A 22,638-nucleotide genomic window follows, 5' to 3' on the forward strand; every position below is an offset into this window, starting at 1 on the left:
GCCACTTGATGAAGGTGGTGGGTCCCTGAATAACTGAGCAGAAAACTGACCCTCAGACCACCAAAGTCCATACTACACTCCTGAGTGAGTGAGAAATGAACTGTCCATGTGTTGCTCCACTGAGGTTTAAGGTTTATTATTTAGTGTTTAACTAACGCATTTTTTCTTTAAACCTCAGTTGCCTTCTCTGTAAAATAAAGTCTTTGAAAAGGATCCACTGTAAGTTTTTTCCATTGCTTATGTTTTTATCTTAGTTTTTAATTCTCAGAAACATTGCACGCATTTTACCTTTTAAGTTAGTAAGTCTACTTTTTTTCCCACAAAGACGGGTTCTTCAAGTTATGGAGAAGTCATAGCAGACTGTTGCTTCAGTTTAAGATACGCATTCACATATGAGATGAGAAGGGTGAGGACCCAGAGAAACGCCTTTGACAGAGGGGAGTGAGAGCATACTGAAGAATGTTTAGCAATAAAGAATTCAGATGGGAGAAACGGATGGGTTACATCTAACAGATTTGCTCAAAGGAATTCTGGAAAGGCAAATATGTGAAAATGTATAGCAAAGACATGAAATGCCTTTTGGTCCCTAAATGGATTTCATTTCAAAGACGTGCATATTGCAAATACATGTACCATAACACTTCTCTGTCCACTTCTAGAATTTTCTAAAGCCTGACAGAACATCTGCAGAGAGAGGATGTCATTCCAAGATAATCGACTGCAAGTGACTAAATTAAGATAAAAATGTCCTTAACCTTGAACAGTTTTTAAAGAGATTTTAGAAGAAAGGAGCCCTCCAGGGGGTTGTATAACTATATAATTGTACCCTTTCTAAAACGCTATTTACAGATACATAATGTTTCCCCTCCATTCTTTAAAGTAAAATATAGGATAAAAAAAATAGTTTGGGATAATATTTGTTTGGGACAGCAGGCACTGCTAATCAGTACCACTCTCTCCTTATTCCTTACTATCAGAGCCCTGGTTTAGGAGACCCCATTATCCTTAAGGCTAAGGTGGCCAGTTTAAAATCCGAGCTGATGAGATCTAAGTGCAAGTCTGCTGACCATCTGTGGTAAAAAAATTTGCTCTCTGAGTTAGACACTGCCTGGTTTTTCGTACTTAATTTCTTTTTTTTTTCATTTTCTTTCTTCCTGCCCAAATTGTTGGAACACTATTGGAGATTCTGGGGTCACTTTGAAGCTATGTGGATGTGCTAGAGATGTGGAAGCTGGAAGAGCGAAGCAACCCAGTCCCCTGGTGATGCCCTTCAGCAGCTGGACTAACGCTAGAGGGACTATCTCCAAACTTCCTGCTACCCGTGGAAAGTAAGGTAAATCACTCATTCACTTTCTGTTACCTACTAACTGATCCAGAACTCTAACCCCAGGGTTCTAGAACCCTTCTCAGTATCCCATAGTCATACTCATGTTCCAGACTCCTGATCATCAGACTTGCTTATAGCAGATGTATGGGGAGGGCAGGCTCTTCTGGAAGCCCTCATACTTCCTCCCCTACCCCCACACACAAATAATGATCTTTATGTCCACTCATCCTATCTACACTCAGAGGCCAGGGCCCCCAGGAAGGCTTCACTGACAACCCTTTACTCCTCTCTACAAGCAGAAAGGGTAGAGGTGTGGGCTCTGGAATCAGACTTCCTAGACTTGAATTCTTAATCTGTTACTTACCAGTTTAGGATGTGGGCAAAGTAGTTACCTTCTCTGGACACCCCTGTAAAAGAGCAACACTAAGTAGCACCTACGTACCTTACTGAAAGGATTAAATGAGCAAATGCAGGTAAGGTTCTTATAATTTTTTCTTGGGTCAATCAATTGTAGCTGCTATTGTTACCTTTGGCTAATTTAGGGCAGAGTCCCTTTGCCCTCCTTTGGTTCTCTGGGCCCGTCTCATTCACAACACACACAACCGCATACTGCATTCACAACACACACAACCGCATACTGCAGAGTTTTGAAAGGTGGTTCTCAAAATGTGGTCCCTGGGCCAGCAATATCAGCCACACCTGGGAACTGGTTAGAACTCTGGCACTGGAGCCCAGCAATCTGTGTTTTAACAATATTCTCAGGCAAATCTGATGCACACTAAAGGTTGACGACAACTGAGAACATCTGTCTCACACTCTCCTGGAGGCATTCACCAAAAATAGAGTTACAGGACCTTACACCTTACCAGTTGGAGAAGGGGTCTAGTAATTGCCCTGGTTATCATGCTTGTCATGATTTTTCAGCACATAAATGTTTGAGAATCACTGCCATTTTGAATGTGTGTTTCACTTGTCTGTTTTTCCAGTGGACTTTACTTCCTTGCAAGGAAGGTTTGTGAAGATTTGTTGCTGTTGTTTGCATTATTAGTTTTATTATGCTAATTCTAGAATCTCTGGTGCGTAGTGCAATCTCAGGCAGGAAGTAGTGGCTCATTAAAACAGGTATCCCAAAAGTCTTAGTAGAACTTCAAGATTAATTCCTTCAAGAAGAGGTAAAATTGTCATTAGATGCAGATGATATGATACTATATAGAGAAAACCCTAAAGACTCTACATGAAAACTACTACAACTGATAAACGAATTCAGCAAGGTAGCAGAATACAAGATTAACATACAGAAATTGGTTGCATTTCTTTATACCAACAATGAAATATCGGAAAGGGAATGTAAAAAAACAATGCCTTTTAAAATCACAACCCCAAAAATAAAATACTTAGGAATAAACCTCACCAAGAAGGCAAAAGACTTATACATTGAGAACTGTAAGACATTAATAAAGGAAAGTGAAGATGATTCAAAGAAATGGAAAGACATCTCATGTTCTTGGGTTGGAGGAATTAATATTGTTAAAATGCTCATACTACCCAAAGCAATCTACAGATTTAATGCGATCCCTATCAAATTACCCATGACATTTTTCACGCAATTAGAACAAATAATCCTAAAATTCATAGAGAGCCATAAAAGACCCAGAATTGCCAAAGCAATCCTGAAGAAAAAGAACAACGTTGGAGGCATAGCCACCCCAGACTCAGACAGTACTCCAAAGTCACAGTAATCAAAACAGCGTGGTATTGGCACAAAAACAGACATATGGATCAATGGAACAGAATACAGAGCCCAGAAATAAACCCACACACCTCAGTTAATCTTTGACAATTACTCTTTGACAAAGGAGGCAAGAATATATAATGGGAAAGAGACAGTCTCTTCCGCAAGTGGTGTTGGTAAAGTTGGACAGCCTTATATAAACCAGTGAAGTTAGAACACATCCTTTCACCATACACGAAAATAAACTCAAAATGTCTTAAAGACTTAAACATAAGACATGACACCATAAAACTTCTAGAAGAGAACACAGGCAAAATATTCTCTGACATAAATCATACCAATGTTTTCTTAGGTCAGTCTCCCAAGACAATAGAAATAAAAATGAAAATAAACAAAGGGGACCGAATCAAACTTACAAGCTTTTGCACAGCAAAGGAAACCATAAACAAAATGAAAAGACAACCTACAGAATGGGAGAAAATATTTGCAAATGATGCGACCAGCAAGGGCTTAATTTCCAAAACATACAAACAGCTCATACAACTTGATGACAATAAAAGCAAACAACCCAATCAAAAAAATAGGCAGAAGACTTAAAGAGACATTTCTCCAAAGAAGAAATACAGATGGCCAATAGGCACATGAAAAGATGCTCAACACTGCCAATTATTAAATAAATGCAAATCAAAACTACCATGAGGTACCACCTCACACCAGTCAGAATGGCCATCATTAAAAAGTCTACAAATAACATATGCTGGAGAGGGTGTGGAGAAAAGGGAACCCTCCTACAACACTGTTGGTGGGAATGTAAGTTGGTGCAGCCACTGTGGAAAACAGTATGGAGGTTCCTCAGAAAACTAAAAATAGACCTACCATATGATCCAGCAATCCCACTCCTGGGCGTATATCCAGACCAAACTATAATTCAAAAAGACACATTCACCCTGATCTTCACAGCAGCAATATTCACAACAGCCAAGACATGGAAACAACCTAAATGTCCATCAACAGATGAATGGATAAAGACGATGTGGTACATATATACAATGAAATACTACCCAGCCATTAAAAAAAAGAATGAAATAATGCCATTTGCAGCAGCAACATGGATGCAACTAGAGATTATCATACTAAGCAAAGTAAGTCAGAAAGAGAAAGACAGGTACCATGATACCACTTATATGTGGGATCTAAAATATGACACAAATGAACCTATCTGTGAAACAGAAACAGAATCAGAGACATAGAGAATAGACTGGTGGCTGCCAAGGGGGAAGCAGGTGGGAGAGGGATGAACTGGGAGTTTGGGATTAGCAGATGCAAACTGGTATATATAGATTGGCTAAACAACAACGTCCTACTATATAGCACAGGGAACTATATTCAATATCCTGTGATAAACCATAATGGAAAAGAATATGAAAAAGAATGTATATACATATGTATAACAGAGTCACTTTGCTGTACAGCAGTAATTAACACAACGCTGTAAACCAAGTATACTTCAATAAAAAATAAGTTAATTAAATTTTTAAAAAGATTAATTCCTTCAGAAGAACAAGTACTACACATTCACAAAAAAAGCACCCTTTGAAAGTTTAAATTTTTGAATTTCTTTGCCACTTCCTTAGTTTTGATCATCTTGGACAATATATTTTCAATACGGACTTTTAAAAAGAATTGTGTTTCAGTGTTTGCTATCCTTAGAGAGACAAAAACAGATAAGTACAACTAAATACTTGTTTTTCAAAAGTCTCAAAAGTATAAGGGAAATGAAAGTAATTATATCTTCAAATGATTTTGGGGTATGTTTCTAATTTCATACTTCTGATGCGATTCAAGATTAAAACTGTATTAAGACATTTGAGACATGCCGCATTGGTATTAAATGAATTTAATTTTGTGTAAAGTGGCAGAAATATTTTCTTCAGCAAACATACCTGCAGATATAAAATCACAACCATAAATCTACAAAAAAGCAAGCTATTGAATGAAATCTGATTGGTTATTTCCCTGCAGTATGGATCTGCTAATAATTTAATTTACTACTTGCTAACAGAAGCCAAAATTTAAATATACATATATATATATGTGTGTGTATATATCTATCTCTTCAATTTTAAATCATTCATATATATGAACAAGTATACATACACATATATAACAATTGTTCATATATATAAACAATTTAAATTAAAGAAAGTACATCTGGTGGCCTATCTTTTCCCCCCATTTCTAAAGAACACCATATTCTATTCTTGGCAGTGGAACGTCAATTCACCTTAAGGGTTGTTCAATGAGCATATCTGAGAAACCACTGGTTTAGCCAATGATGTACTTATTGAGGGAGGCCCTAGTGCCACTGTCAAGAGCTTATCCACAGGAGAGATAAGAAGGTACTTGTTTGGTTTGTGAAAAGAAGGAGTAGTGAGGAATGGCAGGTAGCTGCAGGCTGATGACACGTGATGTCCGTATATATGTAGAACCAACACACCCATAATTGCACCCATTTTCCATACCCAAATCCAAAGCCTTTATATCATTAATCCCAGGCAAAAACGGTAAGATTCATGTGTGTTACTATCCCACGGCTTCAAGATGCCTCTAAACTCATATGAGTATGTCTTAGTTCTATCAGTGGAGGACAAACCAGGCTTCTATCACCAAGCCCCATTCCATAACAGGCAAACCAGTCCAAGACTTCTCTGAGTGCTGCAGGAGAGTCTATGGAAGGGGCGCTCACTCCACTGTGATGCCTAAAATGCCTTTGCACACAGCAAACATTCAATACATGCTGAGTGAATGAATGAGTGAACTGGCTCATTTCAGGGAAATTCCATTCAACAGGCTGGCATTCCTTCCTACCCATCTTAACTGTTAAGCTTGCCATCAGACAAAAATTTAATTATAAAACGTTAGAGCTGAGGAAATTTTAGAAACTATCTACTCTCCAGAGGTATACAACTTTAATTTAGTGGTAAAAATCACTAGGAGTGATTTAGGAGTCTATCAGACCTGAGTCCAAATTCCACATCTACCATATTTTGGTGAGCAAATAACTACTTCTGAGGCTCTGTTCCATGTATGCATTATGGGATATCATAATAATACATACATTAATTGTATGACTATCAGGGGATGAAATGACACAATCCATTTGCCATGGTCGGCTAAGTAATTTGCCCCAAGTAAGCACTCAAGACATTAGCCAATATTCATAGCGGAGAGATGAAAACAAAACTCTGGGACTGATGCCTACCTTAGTGGCCCCAGTGGTCATAATGACTTTCTTCCATTCAGCCTGCTCTCTTCTCACTAAGACTAAGGAAGAGAAGATGAACAAATTAGGAATAACAATTTGAAAATGGTTTTATACTCCCTGAATGAATGGAATTATAATAAAATGATTCATGAGTTCTGCAGAAATATGATGAGACTTTAGATCTTTATGTTAGTTCTCTACAAAACCAATTGATGGCCCTAAGATGTACCTTCCCACCCAGCCCCTTCCTTACCAGGGTCAAATATCATTGTAAATGGAAAAGTCAACCACACATAATCAACAAGCTAAGTTACAAGCCAGTGAAGTCTCAGAGCTTTGATAGAGAAAATTCAGATTTATCATTATACGTGAAAATAAGATGATATGAAGAACTCAATCTAAAAAATATTACCTGGAGATCTATAATCTCTACAATAGTGCTATAAAAAGTAAAGAGCTAGAAATCTATTTAGATGGTTTTCCTTATAAGAAAGCACTTTCTGTATAACTTTTAATGTACTACTGATGAGAACAATTCAACAAAATTCAAATAAGGAGTAGGTGTCCGATGGCGGAAGAGTAAGACGCGGAGATCACCTTCCTCCCCACAGATACACCAGAAATACATCTACGCGTGGAACAACTCCTACGGAGCACCTACTGAACGCTGGCAGAAGACCTCAGACCTGCCAAAAGGCAAGGAACCCCCCACGTACCTGGTTAGGGCAAAAGAAAAAACTAAACAGAGACAAACGGATAGGGACGGGTCCTGCACCAGCGGGAGAGAGCTGTGAAGGAGGAAAAGTGTCCACACACTAGGAAGCCCCTTCGCGGGTGGAGACCTCGGGAGGCGGAGTGGGGGAGCTTGGGAGCCGCGGAGGAGAGCACAGCAACAGGGGTGCGGAGGGCAAAGCGGACAGATTCCAGCGCAGAGGATCGGGCCGACCGGAACTCACCAGCCGAGAGGCTTTTCTGCTCGCCCGCCGGGGCGGGCGGGACTGGGAGCTGAGGCTCCGGCTTTTGTCGGAGCGCCGGGAGAGGACTGAGGTTGGCGGCGTGAACACAGCCTGCAGGGCGTTAGTGCACCGCGGCTAGCCGGGAGAGAGTCCGGGGAAAAGTCTGGACCTGCCGAAGAGGCAAGAGACTTTTACGTCCCTCTTTGTTTCCTGGTGCACGAGGAGAGGGGATTAAGAACGCTGCTTGAGAGAGCTCCAGGGACGGGCGCGAGCCGCGGCTAAAAGTGCGGAGCCCAGAGACAGACATGAGACGCTAAGGCCGCTGCTGCCGCCACCAGGAGGCCTGTGTGCGAACACAGGTCACTAGCCACACGCCCTTCCGGGGAGCCTGTGCAGCCCGCCACTGCCAGGGTCCCGGGATCCAGGGACAACTCGCCCGGGAGATCGCACGGCGCGCCTCAGGCTGCAACGTCACGCCGGCCTCTGCCGCTGCAGGCCCACCCCACACTCCGTGACCCTCCCTACCCCCCGGCCTGAGTGAGCCAGAGCCTCCGAATCAGCGGCTCCTTTAACCCCGTCCTGTCTGAGCAAAGAACAGACGCCCTCCGGCGACCTACATGCACAGGCGGGGCCAAATCCAAAGCTGAGCCCCTGGGAGCTGTGAGAACAAAGAAGAGAAAGGGAAATCTCTCCCAGCAGCCTCAGAAGCAGCGGATTAAAGCTCCACAATCAACTTGATATACCCTGCATCTGTGGAATACCTGAATAGTCAACGAATCATCCCAAATTAAGGAGCCCTGTGGATGAAAGGCTCTTGGTGCTGCAGCCAGGAGTCAGTGCTGTGCCTCTGAGGTGGGAGAGCCAACTTCAGGACACTGGTCCACAAGAGGCCTCCCAGCTGCACATAATATCAAACAGCAAAAATCTCCGAGAGATCTCCATCTCAACGCCAGCACCCAGCTTCACTCAACGACCAGCAAGCTACAGTGTTGGACATCCTATGCCAAACAACTAGCAAGACAGGAACACAACCCCACCCATTAGCAGAGAGGCTGCCCAAAATCATAAGTCTACAGACACCCCAAAACACACCACCAGACGTGGACCTGCCCACCAGAAAGACAAGATCCAGCCTCATCCACCAGAACACAGGCACTAGTACCCTCCACCAGGAAGCCGACACAACCCACTGAACCAACCTTAGCCACTGGGGACAGACACAAAAAACAACAGGAACTACGAACCTTCAGCCTGCAAAAAAGGAGACCACAAACACAGTAAGATAAGCAAAATGAAAAGACAGAAAAACACACAGCAGATGAAGGAGCAAGATAAGAACCCACCAGACCTAACAAATGAAGAGGAAATAGGCAGTCTACCTGAAAAAGAATTCAGAATAATGATAGTAAGGTTGATCCGAAATCTTGGAGATAGAATGGACAATAGAATGAACAAAATGCAAGAATCAGTTAACAAGGACCTAGAAGAACTAAAGATGAAACAGGCAACGATGAACAACACAATAAATGAAATTAAAAGTACTCTAGATGGGATCAATAGCAGAATAACTGAGGCAGAAGAACGGATAAGTGACCTGGAAGATAAAATAGTGGAAATAACTACTGCAGAGCAGAATAAAGAAAAAAGAATGAAAAGAACTGAGGACAGTCTCAGAGACCTCTGGGACAACATTAAACGCACCAACATTCGAATTATAGGGGTTCCAGAAGAAGAAGAGAAAAAGAAAGGGACTGAGAAAATATTTGAAGAGATTATAGTTGAAAACTTCCCTAATGTGGGAAAGGAAATAGTTAATCAAGTCCAAGAAGCACAGAGAGTCCCATACAGGATAAATCCAAGGAGAAATACGCCAAGACACATATTAATCAAACTGTCAAAAATTAAATACAAAGAAAACATATTAAAAGCAGCAAGGGAAAAACAACAAATAACACACAAGGGAATCCCCATAAGGTTAACAGCTGATCTTTCAGCAGAAACTCTGCAAGCCAGAAGGGAGTGGCAGGACATATTGAAAGTGTTGAAGGAGAAAAACCTGCAACCAAGATTACTCTACCCAGCAAGGATCTCATTCAGATTTGATGGAGAAATTAAAACCTTTACAGACAAGCAAAAGCTGAGAGAGTTCAGCACCACCAAACCAGCTCTACAACAACTGCTAAAGGAACTTCTCTAGGCAAGAAACACAAAAGAAGGAAAAGACCTACAATAACAAACCCCAAACAATTAAGAAAATGGGAATGGGAACACACATATCGATAATTACCTTAAATGTAAATGGACTAAATGCTCCCACCAAAAGACACAGATTGGCTGAATGGATACAAAAACAAGACCCATATATTTGCTGTCTACAAGAGACCCACTTCAGACCTAGAGACACATACAGACTGAAAGTAAGGGGATGGAAAAAGGTATTTCATGCAAATGGAAACCAAAAGAAAGCTGGAGTAGCAATTCTCATATAAGTTATATATATATATATATATATATATATATATGTAGTTTGCTTGAGTGCAGTGTTTTTTGTTTTCTGTACTGAATTCATTAGCATGGGTCGGTATAAAATTTAGCATAGGTCAATATGTAATTTGTAAACTAATAAGGTCTTAAAAGTGAGGAATTAAGTCTTTTAAATTTAATTATTTATTGTAAAGAGCAGAATAGCATACATAAACAGGTGCCTAAGGAAAACTTGTATTCTAATATGGAACTCTCATGAACACCTTTTTTTTTTTTCTTCTAACGGTATGATAGTAGGCCATTTGATTATTTTTATGGCTTTAACTTTACAACAATGAAATATTCGTAAATTTTAAAAAGTATTTTTCTTTATTTGATGCGGGTGGGATACTGGAGAAATGAAAGGTCAAACATCTATTGAGGAATCCATACTTGTCTATATATTGTGTACTTTTATTTCAAGAACTGATTTAAAATTCCTAAAAGGATGCTATAATAAGTTATTATGCCATTTTACAGACTGAATTAAGTGAATTTCAGGGAGGTATGAAACTTGCCTAAGGCTATCCAGCTACCAAGCGGTAGAAGTGAGAATTAAATCCAGGTATACCTATAAAAAAAAATAAAAAATAAAAATAAAAAAAAAAAAAAAAAGAAGGCGAGGGCAGCACCAGGGTATGGGGTTGTTAGTTTTATAGGGGTGAGTAATTTCATACGCTGATGAGTGGGAGGAGTATTCCAGCTATTTTGGGGAAGGGGTGGGGATTTCTAGGAATTGAGCCACCGCCCACTTTTTGACCTTTATGGTCATCCTTGGAACTGTCGTGGCACCTGTGGGTGTGTCGCTTAGCTTGCTGATGTGTTACAATGAGTGTATACTGAGGCTCAAGGTCTAGTGGAAGTAGACTCGTCCGCCATCTTGGACCTATTTTGTTCTAATCAGTTTATGTTGTGTCCTCGGGCTATGTAATTCTTTTAAAGGTTGTGCCCTGCCCCCTTTCCTCCTGTTTCATATTGAATATATAATATTTACCAGAGTATGTTTTAATAATTAATACATGATATATTGTATAATTAATTTATATATCATATATATAATGATATCTATAGGTATTTGTTCTAATAAGTCATTAAAAATAAATGAATATTCTTTTTCTTTCATAAAAAAAAAAAAAAATTCAAATAAATATCTGCAGATGTCCTACGAGAAGAAAAGAACAGAGTTAGATGTGACAGGGGATAACGACTTCAGGATGAGTAAGACCCTATACTTGACCTCAATAAATTAACATGAAATACAGTGGATGAGTCATGTACAGAATGTCAGAATTCTAAAAGGCCAAGCTAAGTACCAAAAGGAACATGTGGGGACTCTTAAGAAGGAAATAAAATATTGGTTAGTTGATTACGAAAAGGCAGAAGGGAGTAGGTTCCCTTTGGCTGCTCTTTGAAGAGATCACTTCCTTTCCCCCCTAGTCCTGAGGCTAGGGTGGCATGGGCAATAGAGGAATGTGGGGACTGAGAATCATTTCTACTCTCACCAGAGTGGCTGGAAGCAGATTTTCTTACCAGGATGTAGTAGTATGCTAATATGTAAGGGTTCTTGAGGTCAGAGAGAAGGGTTTGAATACTCCGGCTCCATCTCTTGCTGTGGGTCAAGTTTCTTACCTTTCCAACACCTTGGCGTCTTTATCTGAAAATTGGGGACGATGATAATGTCTCCCACCTGAGTGTGAGAACTATATGATACAGTGCATACGCAGGGCTAAATTTGGTGCCTGGCAAACAGAAAGTGCTCAGTACGGCAGGCGAGTGTAGTGAAAATAAAGGCAAAGGTGACGGGGGTAGTGCCGGTGTTGCTTCTGCCCCCAGAACAGGCTCTGACTGGGAGAGAGTTAAAGCACCTTTGGGTTCATGGGGGTTTATATATAAGCAACGGTTGATCAACGTGAGCTGGTTGTCCAAATGATTATGTGCAATCTAAGAAAAAAATAGGCCTCGGATCTGCTCAGCTACTTAATATTATTAGCAGCGGTAGTAGTCAAAGAAGCTAAATTTTATTACGTGTTTATATGCCAAACAACGTGCTGAACGTTTTAAAAGGATTTACTCACTTATTACAACGAGGCTATACGCTAGGTCCTGATAATGTTATTCGTCTCTTTCAGATGTTGACTGAGACTCAGACGGGTTACAAAAGCACCTAAGATCCCCTTGTCAGTACATGACGGAAATGAGTTCAAATCCAGCCTGTCTGACTTGTTCTTAATCACTAAGGTATGAAATTAAGCATGTTGCCCTTTGCCTGATTCTCCTTCTGAGGCCTGAATATTTCACTTAGCTCTCTGAGTGCAGAAGAGAGAAAATTCTCTCTCCTTGACCCAACTTGACATCAATATCCAACTCCCCTTCTCAAAATGGGTTGCTTCAACGAGCAGCAATGAATGCCGGGTCGTGGACCAGTCACCTTGATGACTAAGAGTCAGACACTACGGAAAGAAAATGCTCTGTGACAAACCTACCCTTGTACAGAAACAAGACAGAAATGGGGGGACAGGGCAGAAGATAATGGAATAAGGCACATACGAAAAACAGCACCTGGCATCGTGATAGTAATAATAATAATAGTAGTAGTAGTAGTAATAGTAATAATAGTAGACTTTACTATGCTCTAGGCATTGTATTAAGTGCTTCATTTTAACATTGAAAACAAGTCTATGGGGATGAAATATTATTAACATCATTTTATAGGCAGGAGTATTGAGGTTCAGGTAATCAGGTAAATTACCCAAGCTCATATGGTTAGAAAGTGGAAAGCAGAGATTTGAACCAGCACCTACACTCCTAACCATTATGCTATAACCATTATGCTGAAGACGTAAGAATTCCAATGGTCTTTCCCCATAACCCACTCCTGCACTCCAGACTTAAATAGTCCAAGATCAAGAGAGAGCAAGCTTGGAGTTGCCGCTCTTCAGTGAGTGTCAATCATTTCAAAACACTGTATTTGCTAACAAGATGCAGTTCCTGTGATAATCTTCTCAACCAGCTATCAAGAAACAGGAAGCAAAGATTCAAGTAACAGTATGTTCCTACTTACGAGGAAGGTGGGACAGCACAGTTGACACTGGGCTTAACTGTTCTGGAAAACGTGGTCCCAGTAGGCATACACGCTGGTACATTTTCCCCACCTACCAAATACAAAAGAAGTATTTCATTTCCATGTTGCTCTTCAAAGTTCCACCTCATTCGTGCCTGTCATTCATCCTCTGGCCTCTTCCTGTCTCCATTTCTGTACAGAAAGGTGCTGAGTCTCTGCTCTCGGATACGAAAAGGGTGTGTTAGGAGAGGGAGCCATGGTACCTCGATGTCTTTTTTTTTTCATCTTAATTCTATTATGCCAACTCCACTGAACTTAATTAGAGTGAATACAGAATTACACAATTACCCTCTGTTCTAGTCTTCAGATGTTATATTTTGATAAAATTTACGACATGCTGCTCTCTCCTTGAACACCAGATGAACACTAGAAATGGATGTGTGTTGACATAAAATCTGTTATAATTACAATTCAAGTATAGCTTACATAATGATAGTGTTAACATAAAATTATAGATGTGTAGAGACAACGTGGTCATGCATTTTTTAGTATAAGTACATGCTTAGACCAATATCTGTTAGCGGAATGAAGATGGAAGAGAATTTTGGTTAAGCCACAACGGCTGTTTAAGGACTTGCAGATAGCTAAGGAGAACTCAAAGACCAGTAAGATAATATTTCCCCTGCCATGTTTGCAATTGCAAAGTGAAGGGAAGATGTGAAAGCAAGTACCCCTATGGAAATTACAAGACAAGTACATTTTTTTCCTTGAGTACCTGGGTAAATGCTTAAATTCTAATGTATATCAGTGATGCAAATTTTCAACTGAGTTTGATAAATCATAAAATAATAATTATACATATATGTATATAAAACTGCATGGAACTAGACAGTTCAGAATTACTTCTAATTAAAGAGGTACCCTATGACAACTAACTTAAACCTTACAAAATATGGTTCCAAGTACCCTATCAGAGTGAAAAGCAGGAGACTGAAAGGTTTAGTGTAAATGTTTGTAGTCATGGTGTCTTAACTAAAACTACTGTGTCACAAATACTATTAAAATAATTGTGACATTTTATTCACTTTTACTGCAAACAACAAAACAAACTATAGGTATTTTTTCATTTCAGGTAATTATTTTAGCTAACAGTTATTAAATGTTTTGAGAAGACAGAGTGCTAATTGCATTACTTCATTTTATCTTTAAAATAGCGCTTCCATGTAATTATTCTTAATATCTCCATTGTATTAAAGTGTATCTCTAGTTTAGACCTTTCTTCAGAACTGCAGACTTGTGTATCCAACTGTGTACTCAGCATCTCTACTTGGATGTCACGAAAACATCTCAAATCTTATACCTCCAAAACTGGTCTTTAATCCCCCAAACATGCTCTACCCCAAACTTTTTCCATCTTAGGTGACAGTAACCACACCTTTCCAGTTCCCCAGGCCCTAAATCTCGAATTCACCCTTGACCCCCTCTTCCTTTCCATTCTTGCATTCAATCTACCACGAAATGCTGTCACAACCTTCCCAATGTGCCACTTCTGAGAATTACCAGCTGCTAGCAGCCTGGTGCAGGCCACCAACATAGACCTCGAGGATCCTGTAGTCACCTCCTGAGATTCTCCCTGACTCCACTCTCTCCCCACATCCTCAAGACCACAGATACAGTTATGCTTTTCAAACAAGAGACAGTTCATGCCACACCTCGGCTAAAATCCTGCCCCTGGCTGCCTACATTTAGAGTAAAAGACACAATGCATGTGATGGCCTCCCAGGACTTACCCAATCCATCCCATCACATATCTGACCTCCAGCCCTCCTGCTGTCTCTTCCTCCCCACTGACTAAGTCAGCCAGGGTGGCCTCCTTGATATTCCTCCAAGCTGCCCGGCATATTTCTGCCTTAGAGTTTTGGGACTGGTTATTCTTGCTCCCAGGGAGTGGTCTCCCCATCATACATTCTGACAACTCCCTCACTTCAAGTCTTTGCTCAAATGTCAACTTATAAAATCCACCCTGACTACCCTATTTAAAATCAGAACCTACCTGTACACTCCTCCAGCACTCCCAACCCAAGCCTCTTCAGTGAGCTTCACATCCTTTTCCTTATCCCGTAGCGCCCATCAACCTGTGACAAAGCATAGAGTTTATTTATAACATCCGTTTCCACACGAGAGTGTAAGGAGGGAGAAAGCATGCAAGAAGGAGCACGCAGGCAAAGGCTCTTGTCTCATTTATTCATTGATACGTCCAAGCATAGAGAACAGGAAGATGCTTGATAAATAGTCCTGAAAAAGATACAGATGAGGAAACTAGTAGTAAAGCTCAGAAAGTTTAAGTAACTTCCTCAAGGTTCTAGAGCTAGAAGAGGGTCACAGTAGAATTCACACTTGGGGATGTCTAACTTCAAATCTCTTAGCCTCTCTGCTATCTTTTTTTTTTTTTTTTCTTCTTTGCGGTACGCGGGCTTCTCACTGTTGCAGCCTCTCCCGTTGCGAAGCACAGGCTCCGGACGCACAGGCTCAGCAGCCATGGCTCACAGGCCCAGCCGCTCCGCGGCATGTGGGATCTTCCCGGATCGGGTCACGAACTCTCAACCACTGCGCCACCAGGGAAGCCCCTCTCTGCTACCTTAAGTCCATGCAATTTAGGATTTGTTTTAATCAGTGCCATGGAAATTCTCACTCCACTGAATAGGATCACTAAAGTCTTCTCTGTCTAGATTTATATATATATTTTCCATTTAAACAAAGGAAACAGAAGAGGGGAATTCATCATGGGTTATTCCGGTAGTTTTACAGCAATGTTAGCAATAATGACATTTAAGTAATAGTGATATTTAATGATAGCATAATAATAATAAAATAATAGCTCTTAAATGTATTGAAGACGAATCGCATGCTAAACTCGGTGCTAAAATATTTCCATGTATATTTTGTGCAAAATCCTTATGAATATTCTATCAGATGAGCTTTATGTGTAACTCCACCAGGCATACTTCTCTTATTCCACTTTCAAAGATAAGGAAATTGATGAGAAGTGTGGTAACCATTTGATCAAGATGAGACTGGTAATAAGTTGTGAGTATGAATTTAAATTCAGGTCTAACTCCAGAATTTGATTCTCAATCCATACATGAAAATTCTGATAATTCCTTTGATAAGAGTATGTTTTCTCCTGGAAAACATCCCCCATTATGTCTGCCTGTGCTCATACCTTCAGAACACAGTCAAGTTTAAAACATGATAAAAATGTTTAAATAGTCTGCTTTAATAAATGGAAATATCTCCATCTAAACAATAACACAAAAAGGCAGGCTGAGCCCTTTGAAGTGGCTTCGTTGCTATCTTCCATCCAGAACAAGAGAAGGAATCAACAGCTGCAGAGTAAAGAAAGCATGAAACCCAGAGATGGAGGATTCTGTAAATGACCAATTACAAGACTATTAAGCCACACTTTCATAGCAAGAGGCAAAATATTCCATTAAACTGAAAATTCTTCTACCCCTCACTCCAAGGCCCACACAAACATTAATGTTGCATTTATTAGGATGTATTTCCTGTGCTCTATCAACTTGACTTTCAGCAACTGTATTAATACAGTCCTTTCGCTTTGCACATATATCTGAATGATGGATTCCATTACTGGAGTTTTGTAGAAAGAGTGAATGAAGTAAAGTTTGGGAAGAGCCATCATAATCCATAATGATGGGCACTGAATCAGCACAAGAAGAAACCTCTCTTCTCATTTATTTGAATGAAAATTCGACTATATATTTATTGCCTCTGTACAGGGCCATCTGTTGAATAATGGAAAACAAGCATCTTTCATTTGGAGGTAGGATTTGTGTGCTCAAGTTTCGATGGGCCTGCAGAATTAATCTTGTTTTAGAAATGAAATAAAATGTAATTTCTTACTGTAAGTAGATGTGGTTAAGCAACTGGCAACTTTGATGTCTTTGAATCACTGCAGTTTCAGGTTAGGCAAATCTATAATTATTTCAAGCACTTCTTTATTGGTGCAACAATTGAGCAGTGTACATAGTGGTCAACAACCTGGGCATTGTCAGACGACTCTAAGTTTGAATCTAGACTTTGCCACTCACCAGCTATGTGACTTTCAGCTATGAGAATCACTTTCTTCAGCTTTACACTGTGGATTATTATATGCCCTTTGCAGAACTACTGTAAGAACTAAATGTATATGGGCACAGTGGCTCATAGTAAGGGCTCAAATTAGTACTGTGGTCACGACTAGTAGTACTGAAAAGAAATTAGAACTTCTATTCTCATAAAGTGGGATATGTGTCCCTTTATCATTGTAATTTCATATCATTTTACTTTTGACCTTATAATTTAATAGCTTGATCCAAGAAACATTTAGCAGTAAATATAATTGAAAGAAGATTACCTGTCAAACATGAAATACTGTAGTATCAAGTGTGCTGGCACAATACTCTTCTCAGATAATTAACCTGTAAAAATATGTTATTGTCTTCTTTTTAATTGAGCACATTGAACATATATATTTACTGTGCCAATTGGCGAAAGGTCCATTAATTCATCAGTCTAACTATATGTTGCATAAACGTCTTCTAAACATAATCGTATATGTATTTTATTTGTTGGGAAAATGTGTTTGAGATTGTTCTTTTCTGCCTATTTAAAGTAAAAGAGGATGAGAAGTAGAGTTAGGCTTAATGTACTTTGTACTCCATTATGCCATGAAAATGCTTCTGTGCCCTGGAGACAACAACAAAAGATTTGCTTTAATGACAAGAATCAAGTATGTTCTAAAGCTTCCAGGTAGGAGGCGTATAGGTTGCAGTTTATATCAGAAGTCTATGCTCTCTCTCTCAACTGCGTCTAGATGGGAAAGATGTGGTCACAAATGCTTCAAGGTGATATAGTAAATGTTGGAAAAGAGGGGGGTAGGAGGCAGAGTTTTGAATATCTCAAACCTGAGCTAGAAGGATTTTATTTAAAGAAAATAGCGGATATGATTTTTCACTTAGGGAAGCAAACCTGACATTAATGTAGGAAATTAGCTCTTTTACCTATGATGCTTTCAAATGCACATGGCTCAAAACAAATTCAAAATAGTCAAAGGAAATTTAAAAACAAAAACCAAACAACAACAACAACCTCAACAAACAAGTACTAGAAATTCAGGGATGCAGCCATATTCAGATACAGTTGGATCTGGACGTTCCAGAGTATCAGCAGGGTTCCAGCTCTCTCTCCATTGCTCAGCCCTGCTTACCTCTGCAAGACTTTATTTTACAGAAAGTCTCTCCTTGTGCTGGATGGTCACTGGGAGTCCCAGAGTCATATCTCCCCCGCTTAGAAATTCCAGAGAGAAAAGACAATTCTTCCATTTTGCTCTGAGACAAAAGTCCTGGGGAGCAGTCTGATAGACTTAGCCGAGGTCAGATGCCTACCCATGAGCCAATCACCTGCTTTACTGGAGTTCAGTCCCTGGGCGACTCATCCCCGGGGCCCGTGAGGAGGCAGGATGGCATTATCTGGCAGTTCTCCAAGAAAAGCCTGCTGTTTTTGTAAGATGAAAGAGGAGAGGACATGGGTAATGAAACCTGTATCTGCTTCTGTAAAATCCACAGAATCTTACTCCCTGCCCTGTGTCGATGACCATGCAGTAAGCTGACCCAGGAGGTCATTTTTCCCACAACAGTCTTTATATATATGACTAAGGAACACACTGGTAAAAGAATATGGGAGAAAGTCTGAGTATGACAAGTCAGCTAGACTGATATTAACTAAAAAAGCTGTGTGAAAATATCCTTAAAAAGTTGCCCCCAACTCACTCAAAGTCCAAAGTTGGAGCTGGAAATACAATGTCATGGAGTTTGGATAAGAACAGGTTTTCTCCAAGCTGAACTATGACACAGAGATTAGAGACTTCCAGAAACTATACTTTTTCAAAGAAAAAACATCACATGAGAAAAATGAGGCCTAGAAAAATTAAATGACTTAAGCTAATTAATGGCAGGACTGAGACTAGAGTATACTTTGTGTAATTGGCTATGGCCTTTTTGTTTTTGTTTTTGTTTTTGTTTTGTTATCACTTCAGAACGAGACAAACTTAAAGAAAGGAAACACAACCAAAACTCAGTGGTTGGAAAAGAGATGGATGTGAACGCCCACTTGTTTCTTACGTATAAAGTTACCCCTCGCAGTGTTTTGGAGGAGAAAACGCTGGCTCTTCCCAACGTTGGTTACATACACAAAGATTCCAAAGACAAGACAAGTGCTTTGCAAACAAAGTAACTAGAACCAGCTCAGGCTTCCCCGCGCCGGGTCCTACGTTCCAAGGTCAGAACCACCAACTGTATCCCCCCGGGGAACAAGGTGATTCAGAAAAGCTGGCGCCTTCAGAGAAGGGAGAAAACTTAGCCGGGAAGAGAGTCAGGAGGAAACTTGCTCACCTTCTTGCTGGGGTCTGAAACGATCCCAATAGAGTCCTTAAACCCCTCAGGTTTCCCCAATCAAGCACCCTCGCCTCCAACCTGGGCCACCCCAGATCTGACTATCAGACGACAGAAGTCTGCGTACGCACGGAGAGCTGACCACCCCACGACAGGGACTTACGCGCGGCCGCACCCACTTACCCGCCGCTCCCCGGGAGACGGGAGACCAGCCCGGGGTCCAAGTCCTGGGCGTGGCACACTCGCCCCTCTCCGGGCCCGGCTCCAGCTCACCTCGGCGCGGCCCGCCTGGGCGCCGCCATCTTGACCACGAAGGGGGCCTCGCGCCGGAGGCCCCTGAGCGGGCGCCCGGAGCGGAGCCGGAGCGCCGGGGAGGCCCAGGTCGGCGCCCTACGTCCCCCGCGCGCTCGCGCCCCGTCCACGAGCGACGAGAGTCCCGCACGCAGCGCCCGACCCAGGCTTCCGCGGAACCGGCGCCCCGCGCAGCCCGCACCGCGGCTCAGGCGGCGCCGAGGGCGGCCCGGGCGGAAGAGCGGGCGCGGGGCACGCGCTCGGTAACCTGGCAACGCGGAGCAACCCGGCGTCCCCGGCGAACCCCAGCCCTCCACCGCGAGGAAGCACGGACCCCCGCACCCGCCGCCCAGCCCGCGCCGCCCCTCGGTCGCTCCGCCCGCCGCTGCCCGCTTGCTATGGTCTTTTAAATCCATGATACAACGTCTATAAGTAACAAATCTGTTAAACCCTAAATGTTTATGATATTCAAGTAATCCATTTTCTGAATTATTCTTGAAGATAAAACATCCAAAGACTTCTTAATTGTATGGCTATACATACATAAAATACACGTGGAGGTAACTTGAGGGTAAGGGGCTAGGTATTATAAGGGGCTAGGTATTATTTATCTTTTTACCTCGGACAATGTTCAGAATGGTGTTTTGTACCTAAGAAGCACTCATGTGTTGAATGAATCAGAATTGGTTTGCCATTCCCCACTGCCTTTATCTCACAGTAACAGAAACATAAAGTGGGCAGGGCAGAAACGACGGCAAATAAATTGTCCTCTTAGTCACAGAATGCAGTTTCTAGAACTTAAAGAATAATTAGTCGATTTCGAAATAATTTTGTTTTACAAAAATTTCGTAAGATGGAAATACTCTAACCTTAAAGCTCTCGATCGACTCTAAAGGAGGGCTTTAATTGGCTCTTCCTGAGTCAAGTGTTTATTCCTGGGCCGATAACTGGGGCCATTGTCATAATAGAAAGTGTGATTTGTTACCAGAGAAAGAGGAAAGTGACGCTGGGCTTGCAAGATATTTATATCTTCAGCCAGAGTGTATAGGATCTGGAACTTAATTGGTGACGCAGTATTTGTTTGAGATTATATGAATGAAAAATCTTTGTGTAAGAGTGATTAATCTAAAACTTGGCCAGTCATTGTCCTAGTGTCATATTAAATTGCAGGAGAATCTAGTTTTAGGCACAAAGATCATAAATATAAAATGTGTTCCCAGGTTTGGTTCTGTGTAGTCAGTAATCTATACTCACCCACTCATTAGTAAAAATGAAAGTTAAGGACTCAGTCCTAACTTATATGCTTAGCATTGTATTTTGCTAACAATCTCAGTTTTATTTTCTTTGTTCTCCCCTGTCCATCATCTTCTGCAGAAAATAATGTCTCCACTTTCAATTCCCTGTCTATTTAAATCCAATTTGTAATTTATAAAGTTGTCCTCCTTAAGGGCTGCTGCTTCTGCCACAGTAATGTACTCTGGCCATTATTATACGCTTCCATCTTTCATGTAGGTCTCCATCCATAGGTTTTGTTTTCATAGCTTTTTTTTTTTTGGCGGTACGCGGGCCTCTGACTGTTGTGGCCTCTCCCAATGCGGAGCACAGGCTCTGGACGTGCAGGCTCAGCGGCCATGGCTCACGGGCCCAGCCGCTCCGCGGCATGTGGCATCTTCCCGGACTGGGGCACGAACCCGTGTCCCCTGCATCGGCAGGGGGACTTTCAACCACTGCGCCACCAGGGAAGCCCTATACTTATGATTTTATATTTGCTTATTTACTTTTGTCTCCCCCGTCAGCTCAAGAGAGACTGTATTCATCTGTGTTAATCACTGCTGTGTTTCCTGAACATGACTATACATCATACTGAAGAATGGTGCCTGAAATTTGGTAAGGGATCAACCAATTTTCTTGACTGGATGAAGAAATGTGTTCATAAATTAATGAACAGATCTTCGGGGCTTCTGACTTGAGGACTAATGGGAAGAGGATGGCAAACGGTTGGGACAGGGTACTGCAAGAAGTAGTATTTGGAGTACTCTGATAGCTATCCTAACAGATAAGATTGTGTTCATTTAAGTAGTTCTAATGAGAGAGCTGGGAACTAGGGACACACAGCATTAAGGTTTTTATAATGCATTCTGTAGAGTTCTTTTTAAGTCTGTACAAATATCATTGAAAATATATGCATACATATACACCTCTGTTACTTTACTTAGCGCTTTACGAGAGTCCCTCAAGGAAGGGGTACTAGCAACTCTCAGTATCCTTCCTTTATGATGAGCTTAATTTAATCAAAGTTACATCATAATTTATTTGTAACTGTGAAACTAGACTTAGTTATTGAATAGACCCTCCCTGGAAATGTATGACATTAATAAAACCAACAAAACTTTGTTCAGTTTCCAATGATAGACACTACAGACTCAATTATGGGCCATCCAGTTTAATGAAGGGAAGAAGTGATTGAACAAATATAGAGCAAACAGAATATGAAGTTTTATCCTCCATTAATATTAGTAACGGATAGTGTGGGCTCCAATGCCTTCAAGATAGCTTGAGACCATCATCTCTGTGTCATGGGCAGGGGGATGTTCAGCCAGGATGTCTTTCACTGTCACTGAGAAAAATTTCCATAATATATAATGATACCTACTGAAACTGATATGGGGCATTTGGGTAATAAGGAATCCATTAGCATATTTTTCCGGAAGCCTTGACTACAAAACGAAGGCAGTAGATTTGGACACTTTCAGCCATGAAGAAGTTGTTTGGATAGTCATCTTTATGCCTAATGAAATAAGCTTATTTCATCTCTGCAGCTTCCCATATGCCATTTTCCCACCTCTGTTTTATGTTTGGAAAGACTTTTAGAAATTGAAAGTCAAGTTAAAAAGTGAGTGACAACTTAAATGATATATGGAATATTTTGCTGACTTACAAGAGCATGCAGAATTAAATATGACCCAGTTCAAATGTTTATTTTAACGTGTATGTTGAGGTGGCGTTTCCAAGGTGCCAGAAAATGAGAATT

The 22,638-nt window shown here is 40.9% G+C and overlaps 1 protein-coding gene and 1 long non-coding RNA gene across 2 annotated transcripts in view; both read right to left on the reverse strand.

Moving 5' to 3' along the window:
- The window catches only part of LOC125961674 (uncharacterized), a 180,467-nt gene extending 160,444 nt beyond the window's left edge, over nt 1-20,023 (reverse strand). The window contains exons 1-3 of the mRNA XM_049700481.1: nt 19,912-20,023; nt 19,500-19,814; nt 6,322-6,383 (exon numbers count right to left, since the gene is read on the reverse strand). Coding sequence (XP_049556438.1) covers nt 6,322-6,383; nt 19,500-19,814; nt 19,912-20,023 — 489 coding nt within the window. The remainder of the gene's footprint in view (nt 1-6,321; nt 6,384-19,499; nt 19,815-19,911) is intronic.
- Nucleotides 15,006-18,210, reverse strand: LOC125961860 (uncharacterized). Its single transcript, XR_007472936.1, has 3 exons — nt 18,134-18,210; nt 17,282-17,345; nt 15,006-16,250 (listed from the first exon to the last, which is right to left on the reverse strand). It is a non-coding gene; the product is annotated as an uncharacterized LOC125961860 (long non-coding RNA).
- Nucleotides 20,024-22,638: the final 2,615 nt, after the last annotated feature.

This window comes from Orcinus orca, chromosome 17 (genome assembly GCF_937001465.1).
Source record: "Orcinus orca chromosome 17, mOrcOrc1.1, whole genome shotgun sequence".
NCBI classification, from domain to species: domain Eukaryota; kingdom Metazoa; phylum Chordata; class Mammalia; order Artiodactyla; family Delphinidae; genus Orcinus; species Orcinus orca.